This window comes from Cyprinus carpio, chromosome B7 (assembly GCF_018340385.1).
Source record: "Cyprinus carpio isolate SPL01 chromosome B7, ASM1834038v1, whole genome shotgun sequence".
NCBI classification, from domain to species: domain Eukaryota; kingdom Metazoa; phylum Chordata; class Actinopteri; order Cypriniformes; family Cyprinidae; genus Cyprinus; species Cyprinus carpio.
Genome location: NC_056603.1, coordinates 24,296,914 through 24,307,635, shown reverse-complemented (window position 1 = coordinate 24,307,635; position 10,722 = coordinate 24,296,914). Strand labels below are relative to the sequence as shown.

General features: G+C 36.4%; 2 protein-coding genes across 3 annotated transcripts; both read right to left on the bottom strand.

Moving 5' to 3' along the window:
- Positions 1-8: 8 nt before the first annotated feature.
- mcur1 (mitochondrial calcium uniporter regulator 1) lies at positions 9-3,274 on the bottom strand. The gene is made up of 9 exons (XM_019093045.2): positions 2,820-3,274; positions 2,565-2,684; positions 2,381-2,484; positions 1,983-2,084; positions 1,257-1,298; positions 1,038-1,109; positions 845-898; positions 648-762; positions 9-373 (listed from the first exon to the last, which is right to left on the bottom strand). The coding sequence occupies exons 1-9, from the start codon at positions 2,947-2,949 to the stop codon at positions 318-320; spliced, it is 795 nt and encodes a 264-aa protein (XP_018948590.1). The 5' UTR covers positions 2,950-3,274; the 3' UTR covers positions 9-317.
- A 1,150-nt stretch (positions 3,275-4,424) lies between these two features.
- On the bottom strand, positions 4,425-10,403 carry LOC109077480 (regulator of G protein signaling 9 binding protein). 2 transcript variants are annotated; one of them, XM_019093047.2, is made up of 8 exons: positions 10,218-10,403; positions 9,823-9,885; positions 9,561-9,593; positions 9,327-9,404; positions 8,703-8,776; positions 6,986-8,606; positions 5,590-5,896; positions 4,425-5,132 (listed from the first exon to the last, which is right to left on the bottom strand). In XM_019093047.2, the coding sequence occupies exons 6-8, from the start codon at positions 7,073-7,075 to the stop codon at positions 4,765-4,767; spliced, it is 765 nt and encodes a 254-aa protein (XP_018948592.1). In that variant the 5' UTR covers positions 7,076-8,606; positions 8,703-8,776; positions 9,327-9,404; positions 9,561-9,593; positions 9,823-9,885; positions 10,218-10,403; the 3' UTR covers positions 4,425-4,764. The 2 variants fall into 2 exon arrangements, with proteins under 2 accessions (XP_018948592.1, XP_018948591.1); XM_019093046.2 differs by having other exon boundaries at positions 8,708-8,776.
- Between the last annotated feature and the right edge of the window lie 319 nt (positions 10,404-10,722).

The window sequence follows — 10,722 nt, the reverse complement described above, 5'->3', positions numbered from 1 at the left end:
GTTTTTTAAAAAAAGTGTATGTATATTTATTTGCAAGTCTTTGGTTTATAACATACCTTGCACCTTCTTTGGCATATTTGTGTACTGTGTTATCTTGGGATTGATGCATCTGTTGACAGTGGTTTTAATAAGCATGAACATCATGAAATAATGCAAGGTGTAGTACTATGTAGATACTATCTAGGTATGTAAATGTGCTTTGTTTTTCCTATCAGAACTTGATATAATAACGCAGGAATGAACATTTGCTCCTACAGGAGTCTTATGACCCACGGCTGATGAGACATTTTCTCAGGAAGAACAAAGCCTGCTGATGTTTACATCCATATCCGATAGAATCCGAGTATGACTGTGAGACACGTGAAGACTGAACCTAGAAGAATTACAAAAAGCATGAATCAAAATAAATACTGAAGTTTCCTACAAACTTGTTCTTTTAATGACTTCATAAATTATTTTGTAAATAAAAGTTAATCTTGACTTCTGCATCTGTAAGATTAATACAAGGATATGGCTGTGTGTAAAAATATCTTTACCGAGACCAGTGGTTGAAAAATATACCGAAATATCAATTTAAGTTACTCCTATTCAAGTGTGCAAACAAGTAAAATTAACAAAATATTCCAAAGAATATAACTTTTTTTTACCTGCCAGATATTTGATGGTATCCAGTTTATGTGACTCCAGCAAAGTCTTGAGGCCCGCCACTTCTGTGTCGATTTTCATGTTAGTCTGTGTCATGTGACGATCCTGCTCAGAATGCTAAGAAAGAAAATCCAGTTTAAAATGTTTCATACAAAAAAATCAAGACGACATTATTGTCCTAAACACTGGTGTGTCTCACCATTTCCATCAGTTCATTCCTGGTCCCTATCAGCTTTCTGTCAAAGTCGACTGTCTGTAGCAAGAGCAGACATCTCAGTTAAAGCATCTCTATTGCCAGCAACAACTCAAATAACCAACAAATCTTTGGATTTCAGAGACGGTGAAGCTTCCAAACCTGTTCTTCTAGTGAGCCATTATTTCACTGTACTTACCAACTCCTTCACGCGGCTTTTCTCCACATTCAAATCCAAAATGGCATCCGCACGCCTTTTGTTTATCACATCCTGCAGCATAAAACAAAATGGAAAATGACAATGACTATTGTACACAGTAAAGACCTATGTATAAGGGTTGTGTATGCCTCTCTGACAAGCTCTAAATAGCAAAGCAAAATATTTTTTTCATTAAAAGTTATTTTTTTGTTTACTTACAGTGAGTTGTATTCTTAGCTGTGATAGCTCAACCTTGATTTTCTGTAAAAGAAATAAGATACAGCACATAGTACTTCTTCATTAGGTGAACGCACAAAGCTGTTAAAAAGTCAAATCAAAGCAATTAGCAAACTTTTTATTTCACAGCTGTTATGTTATATTTATTTGAATTCACCAAGATCATATAGAAACTGCAGAAAGAACGATTTATAAATATATACTTTTTCCTTTAATGTATACTTTTATTGAGCACGGATGCATTAAATTGTTCAAAAGACATAATGTTACATAAGATTTATTTCAAATAAATGCTGTTCTTTTGAACTTTAGATTTACCAAAGAATCCTGAAAATTTTTTATCAAATATTTTTTTTTAATTATTAAGCAGCACACTTATATTCAACAGTGATAATAAAATAATTATATCAGAATGACTTCTGAAGGATCATGTGACACTGAAGACTGGATTAATGGCTGCTGAAAATTCATCTTTGCAAACCCAAGAATTAGATTTGTAAACATTTTTAAATTGTAAAAATATATCTATTTTTGATCAAATAAATGCGGCCTTCGTGAGCATGAGACCACTTTCAAAAACTAAAGAATCTTACTGACCCTAAACCTTTAAACGCTAGTCATATAATCACACTGAATACAGAAAAATGATTTTCAAGTATAGCAATGGAGTAGGCGATGATGATGATAGATCGCACAGCACAACCTCACCTCATTCTCTGCTAGTAATGCTGAGAATTCACTCTTCTCCAGAATGATCATGTCCTTTTTCACAGCAGCAATATGAGACATGACTTTCTGTAACATGATTTCCTGTAAAATTAAAGTTGTTAAGTAGAGTAAGTGACCTCTTTGACCTGGGCTCTGCTATGAGGGAAGCTGTATAAACAACAGAGCCCTTTTTTAATGTGTACATTAAAAACATCACACCATAATCAACTTTGGTAATCGTTTGCCAGCCATGTATCTGACAGTCATTTACACAACAAATCATTCATCAAACGTTGAATACACAATCTAACACCTCACATTAGCTAAAACAAAAAGTGTTGGCCACAGGTCAGGGTCCACTCGATCAGAAAAGACTGGAAGGTCAGTGAAAATCTCACCTGCTGCGTTTTGGTAGCCATGTCACCGTACATAACGTCCATGTTTGAATTTGTGATATTTACCATCATATTGACAATGACCTCTGCCTGCTGGGTCACGAAACCTGAAGGACACAGAACATTTTGATGGATCACTGAACTGGTATTAGCCAGAGCATTTAGAAACACAGACAAGAAATCTTACCGCTTTCCTCAAGCAGCTGAACCATTGCATGAGTATCAAAGAATAACTTCCTGTTACCAGACTTGGCTATGTCTGATTTTTTCAGGTCATACTGAAGAGTTTTAACTGAGGTACTCAACTCTGAAATAAAGACAATGGAGAACAATTAGTGAGTGGAATATGCAAATCATGGAGAACTGGTCATTAGTAAACAAACAGAGTACCTGCAAACCGTATCACTTCTAATAGCAAAAACATGCATGTGTGCATACATACCTCTGACCAACACGCGTGGACCTCTCAAGAGCCGACAGAGCTCCGTGTCAAACCTTAAATAATTAGTCCTCATTCCGTAAAATCCGTATCTAATCGCCGAGATCAGATGTCTGCTGTCTGCAGACCTCATCCTGCTCAAAATAAGCACTTGCTTATGTATCAATTACAAAATATGAGGAGGACTTTAAAATGTTGCGGGATCGCGGCGCGGGACCTGATGTGACCGCATGATCTGGCTTTTCTCCTCTGTGTCCGTCCCCTAAAGTCATTACATACACGAAAGCCTCTTAAATTCCTGAAATAAATCAGGAGAATTGTATATAACTGAAACTGTAACACATTTGTGTGTTATAGTGTTAAAAACACTATAAAGTTTTCCAAACGGATCCCCTTTCTATTTGACAGAACCACCTCTCTCAAACTTCCTGGAAAAGAATCGAGTAAACAATGACGTTTCACGTACACGTGATGGTTTTTAACACAAAACGTACGTACGTTCTGAACGTAAGCACGTCATCAAGTTTATCTAAATGGTATACAGGCGTTTTATAAGTACAAATTAGTGCCTCAAATGATTAAAAATTATTAATTTTTATTGTTCAGCGAATGGTAAGTGAAGAGAGGGGCTTCATAACGTTTGTTTTCAACCTCAGGAAATCAAATGAAATATTGTTTTTACAATATTGTTGACAGTAAACAGTAAATACCAATAAACATAAGACACACTAGAGACTGACTCTAATATCAGTCTGATGTTGCCTGACTGATCTTACAACACATTCAGTAAACTGGTTGCAATAGTTTATTTTAAAATGCATTTATTTTATTTATTTGACAAAATATAATATTAGTGAGATATTTGTAAATGAAGAAATTACAGTGCATGAAGGAAAACAAAAGGATTATCAACAACATTGTCTCAAAATACTCTGTTACACCTTTGGAAAAACCTTTTTCAAATCTCTTTGAAAAAGCAACCTTCATATTGAGGTAATTACAATATTCATTTTCTGTAAACTGTTTCTTACCTATATTTTATTATCAGTTAACCTCTGGTGTATTATTAGTGACTGAGAATTAATGCCAGTTAACATGACTAACATTTTAAAACAAATAGTTCCATTGTTTCTAGCTATGTACCGGTTTTCTAGCTATGTACCGGTTTTCTAATACGGTTTTCTAATACCCACGGCTGAAGTGCCCTTGAGCAAGGCACTGAACCCCCAGTTGCTCCCCGGGCGCTGGATATAGCTGCCCACTGCTCCGGGTGTGTGTGTTCACGGTGTGTTCACTTCTCACTGCTGTGTGTGTGCACTTGGATGGGTTAAATGCAGAGCACCAATTTCGAGTATGGGTTACCATACTTGACAAATGTCAACAATTAAAATTAAAACATCGTATGATGTAAACTAAATAGTAAAAAGTCACAATAGATAAAAACGTGGATACCACATTAATGCCCGGTGCATTTCTGTTGGTGGTGTTTTGAGAACACAGTGCAGACTTGCTAGGTAATAGTTAATGGACTGAATGTTGTGTGAGTGTTGATACTGTATTTGCTATAGTCAAAAACTAAAACAAATGATGAGTTCTGAAGGTACAGCATGATATGAACAGCCCACTTATGTTTATATACAGCATCCTAAAAGTACATCAATAAATCAGAAAGTAAATCAGATTTTACTACTTGCCGAAATTTCACATTTCAGTTCTGCATTAGAGCGAAGATTTATTCATCAGGCTCTCTTTTGCTATAAAAGATCACACACCCAAAGTTAATGGCAGTTTTCTGCTGTGTAAAAAGGACTCACAGGCTCTGTTAAGATCAATGGTAAGGAACTGTTACATAGTTAATAAGTACACAGACTGTTGATGTTTGGCTGAACACAACTGAAGAGACCTCTGGAAAAGAAAAAGCCTACACAACACAAGTGATGATAAGACTTCAGACCAGGAACACCACACACACTGATAGCACCATGGCAAAGATCGCCACACCACACAGCATCATTACTGCAAACATCTGGCTGCGCCTGCAAAAGCCTTGAGCTGCCTCTTCATCGATGGACAGCAGCGCTAGCGAAGCGCTGTCAGTACTGACGGGGTCAGCATACTGAGGACCCAGTGCCTCCACTGACCAGCGCAGCACATTGACCTTCAGCTCCATGTCCTCCAGCGTACGGTCCACCTGTGCGATCTCCTGCTCCAGCTGACTCTGCTCCTGACCCTCCATGCTGGATGTCTGGGACCCGTCACCTGCCCCCTGCAGGTCAGGCAGGCTCAAAGCCCGTGCTGCCACCTCTGTTGTCCCCCCTGCTTAAGCAAATACGTGTATCAGACTAATTACAGGGTTGTGACAGTTAAGGTCACATTTACTGTTACTCAGTGAAAACCAGTCAGTCCAAAAGACCTTAATCAGGGTTGCTCCATATTTAATGTTTAAAGGGAATGAAGTACAGTGCTTTCAATGGATTCCACTGTTGTTTAACAACATTTTGATTGTTCAGCTGACTAAATCCCTTTCCGAAAAAAAAAAAAAAACATTGATTAGACAAAAAAATCCATAACATAGTTTTAAAAAGCTGTAAGGCTCTGTAAAGACTGTGAACAATGGACACTTGTCGATGGTTTTCCATGGCAAATTTTGCGGAAATTTTGTAAATCTGACAGCACCTGTACATTCATATGTTTGAGGAATATACAGAAGTTTGTCACTAGTCTTAAATAATTAGCAATCTGATATGAAACTGCTACAGTTATGCATGCTTACCCTGTATGCCTGTCTGCACCATGGCACTGTTATTGGCAAGGGAAAAGTGCTTGACCATGGTGAAAACCTTGCACATGTCTGCATGTAAGAGCTCCAGACAAGAGGAGAATGCCACCCACAGCAGCTCTGTTTCCTTCCTCTCAGCCTCCGCTAATGTTTTATCCCTCAGTCGAGCTGTCAGGTGGTTTCTGCAGGACAGCGCTAGTGTCTGGGCTCGCTCTCGTGTTTGCTGAAGATCACGTCGTAGGCTGGAGTTGTCCGTGCATCCACCAACACAGGAGGCCAAGTGCCGATAACATGCCACCACCTCAAGAGTCAAATCAGATCAACTATGGAGTTATGAACTTAAACTTTAGAAATAAAATAATATATGGTTATCATTCATCAATATCTAGACTGACATCTCATATTTAATAAACAGAAAAGGTTTGATGGCACAATGTAATTTCATACATTAGCCAAACTTTTCTGAGTGCAGTTATTAATAATGATTACATAACTCACTGACCCAGGTTCAGAAACATTAATTACCTCCATCCCAAGTTTTATAGAGCACAAGGCTGGTGGTTTACTTGACATACATTAGGCCATTTTTAGACTAAACAATACTGCTTGTGGTGGAAAAAAATCTTCCCAAAGATCATTATGGATAGACTAAGGATTAGTTTGAGTGACAAATATTACTTATAATCTGCTTGTCATAAGATGGCTATTTCAGGATAAGCTTTGGAAACTTTTGGGATCTTGGTTTAGTATATGCTGTCTATGGCCATTTGGATTTGAAAAAGATGTAAAAAGATTTGATCATCTTTAAATTTTTCTTTAAACTGTATGCCTGAAGAGAATATGTATTAATGCTTAAGTAGGTGAACGGAGTAAACAGGTGATTTTGCTGCTCTAGTCAGAGTACTGACACATGCCTTCACTGAAGATAATCAAGCAGTGGAGCGTGGATCATCCCTACTCAGAGATAGTGCCTTTTCACCCTAAGGCTTGAAGAACACACCATTATAAGATGCTTTCATGTTCAGCCTGGAATTAAGGAGAAATAAGGACACGCACATGCTTTGACATCTTCAATCTAAACCTCAATAAGGTTGTCATCAGGTCTTAAACACAATGGGAAAACTGTACTCCCTTCATTTTTTTTTTTTTTTTTAAATCTTAGTTAGCATTAGACCACACAAAATAAAATATATGACAACATATAATATTTAGGGAAAGATTTATATTATAATATTTTATATAAAAATAGGTCTGTTAGAAAAAAAAATGAATGAATGGTGCCCTGATTATTAAAAATGTTTAGAAAATATATCACCATAAAACTCTCTGAAAAGTGTGGAGGTTTGTTTAGAGAAAGGTTCAGTTATTGGATAATGTAATCTCAACTCACCTTGATGAGGGAGTCCACCAGTGCTTTTCCCTCTTGCAGTGGCTGTGCTGAAGTTCCATCGTCAGCGACCTTGTTGTTGCACAGTGGCATTGGGTTATGTTCACAAAGGTAACAAGGGTGAATCCCTGTTCCAAAAGCTACAATCCACCCCAAACTCAGCAACCCTTATACACCCTTTGTCTTAGCTGGTGTAAACTATGGTCCATATTTGTTCTGCCGGTCCTCTCTGAAAAGCTTTGAAAGCTTAATGTATCAATTTTCAACTACAAAAATAAAAATCTTAGAAAGGAAAATAAAGATTACAAAAGGTCAAGGTTACAAAGGTTCAAAGGTTTCCAAAGAAAGAACAAAAGAAAAAAAAACAGAGAGGTGTGGAGCATTATGATGTGAAAGTCGAGTGTGATAATCCGAGCGATTGACCCCTTTGCACTGAAGCCGTGTGGTTAAGCTCATTACAAGCTGCTGAGAGGTGCGGAGATGCTGGGGCCTGGGCATACGTCACTAGCTCCTCCAGGACCCCCTTCTTCTTGTTCTTCCATCACTCTCTCTTTCTTTCTCTCTCCTTTCTCTTTGTGTGTGTGTGTCTGTGTGTGCCTGAATGACAGGCCAGGCCCTGAGGGGCAAGTTGTGGTCCAGTGTTTGCAGCGGTTCTTGTAACGGTCAACCAACATGTCCAGGGTGAAGCTTACACAGAATGAACTCCAATACATAGCATATAAAGTTTCAATCTAAACATATACAATAAATATATAAAAATGTAAACAAGGATTAGTCAGGCAACTGTTAGTCTCCTCTGTCTCAGGTCAAATTAGATTAGGGGCATGTTAAAATAATCCCTGAAATATATCTGCTGGATTGGTCTGGTTATCCCATCTTAACCACGACCATACAGACCATACAGGTGCAAATCCCTTTTTGACTAACATATGGAATATACTTTTGGACAATATATGAAGTAATTTGACAGGAAATACAAACACATGAACATGAGAAGAAATAGGCCTAAATTATCAACAGACTAGGTTTTTTGGTTTGGTTGGTCCATTCACAACATCTAGTCTTAGGGTTTAAACCTCTTCCCAAGAGATTATAAATCAGATTCTCTTGGCATTTAACATTAGTAGTTTTGGAGGCTTGTTGGCTACTTCATGTTTTTATTATTTATTATGTTATTTAGAACATATAATCAGCGGATTATCACAGTTCGAGATGTGATTTCAAAGTAGTTATAAATTGTGACCCAGGAACAACTTCCCCAGTGAATAGTTTAATTAAATTAGTTTGACATGATCATCAAATAATGAAAATTACACTTTTGATAAGCATACATAGCCTAATAAAATTGTTATTTAACCCTTTAACTTTACTAATGCAATTATCTACTTTTGATATACTGTACTATAATAATAATAGCTTACTCTCAATGTTTTACCATTCACTGACTAGCATAGCACAGTCATTATGGTCATGAGTTTTCTTTGTACATTTAATCAGGCACATCTTTTACATGTGACGTTGTATATTGTACAATACAAAGGTAATTTGTTCAACAGATATTAAAGCATGTCATTTCATCAGGGTTGACTGTTTTCCAGTTCTCTTGTCTTTATTTGTCTTTAATCTGAGTAGAAAAAAGGTTGAACAACTTATCACAAATAACATTCAGAAAAACAATGCAGTTTTGTTTGTTTTATTACTTAAACCACATGAAACTTACCATACCTTGTCTTCAGGGTTTTGTAACCCTTGAGTTGTGTCTGAGACTTATGTGACATTTTGTTTACCATCATTCTGGTGAAAAAAAAGAAAGTTAAATTTATACATATAAACATACATACATAATGGCCTTAAAACCTCACTTAGGTTAACTGAGGTTAGAATAACTGAGCTGAGAAGAAAAACTCAAGACCTCATAACTCCATCTAATGTGTGACAGACAGCAGACTGAGAGCATGTTATTGGTTTACATGTTATTTTACTGAAAGCTGCACACAAGAGGGCCCTCGTGTGTTAGTCAACAAACCACAAGCAGCTTTGGCTGTAACACACGTGTCATATCTAAAGTAATAGTTAGCCTTGTTATCATTTATTTACCCCCACATCATGTTTTTCCAGAAGAGGTATGTGGTTGTGTGAATATAGACATCAAGCTACCTTCTTTTGTGTTCCATGCAAAAAATAAAAGTATATGATTGGGAACAACAGGAGTGTGAATAAATCAAAAACTTCATATACCACTTTTCCTAAGAACCCTACAAACCCTAAATAAAACTCTATTCTGTATAGATTTATGAGTAGTTAATTTAAATTTTTCATGAGAAATGAAGGAACTGAAGGGTACCTCTACAAGGTTCAGTGCAACGGTTGTTTCCAAAATACTTTCTTGTGTTGTATTTGCATTTAATGTATGGTTTGTCATCTGTGGTGAAAAAGAATCAGGACATATATATACATAACTGAAATTTAATTTGAAAGTGATTAAAGCTCTTTATCTTACTAGAGGCGAGATTTACAGCATGATATAGTTTAACTGTGGTTCCAATATTACTCTGTTTGAAGCAAAAATGGCACTTACCTGCTCGGAATCACTTCCATTAACAGGACCTTCCTGTAGATATCAATGAGGCAATAACTGAGGTTTATTCTCTTAAACAGTAGCTATGGTATGCTAGCATATATATTATTAAAAGTTACGATGTCTCCATCATGAATTAACCCAAAAAATATTTTGGGGATGTTCATACTTTTGTCATTTCACACTGCATTTATGAATACTTTGTCTTGAACACAAAAGTGTTATTGCTTTTGTGTTCAGACTCTTGAAGGCAGATAATTACCTGTAAGGGTATGTAATTCAGAAATGTGAATGCGTTTATCCTGGGTGTGTCTTTGGATGATGTCTGTGTAAAGATCAGGTAGTATTATTAAAAACAACACTTGTAGTGATAGTAAACAATCATATATATATATATAAAATAATGAAATGATGGCTTTTGAAACTATAACCACTATAAAAGCTGAACCAGTTCTGCATGGTACAATGGACATAGGCTTAATGACAAATACATTACTGATCAGTTACTTATTTTCTTTGTCAGCCGTTTATCAATAATTATAAATATACACAAATCTCAGAACAGAAAAACATATATTCACTATGTCAGTGACAACTGCAAAACTGTGATAGTCAGGAGTGTCTGATTAATGCTATAAGAGAAATATTTTGACATACCTCGTTCCCTAGAATTGTCAACAAACAGACACACAGAGCACAGATGAACACTTTTGTTTCCATCCTCAGTGTCACTGTATCACTCGGAGGTTTTGTAGCTGAGATGTCAGAGGGGTTCAGAAGAGCTTTTTGTGTTTGTGTATTTTTGGAGCTTGTTCTTTTAACAGGGAGGAGCCTCGAACAAACTGTTGGATCAGGTGCTTTTTTTTTTTTTTTTGGTAACAAAGTCTCTTAAAATGTCAAAACAAAAATGGACACTAAAATTAAACCCCTAGAACGTGATTTCATTCGTTACCATCTTATCCATCAATGTTCCAGTTAATGGCAGAATATTTTTGATTAACACACATGTACACATAATACAGACTTATAACAGTTACAGTAATTTTTAATAAGTCAATAATATACTGTAGATGCAGAAAAAAAGGTTAGATGTCATACTGGATTTAACACATTTTTAATGAAAACAGCTGTGAGGGAAATGCACTGTGTAAATGCCTTAGAT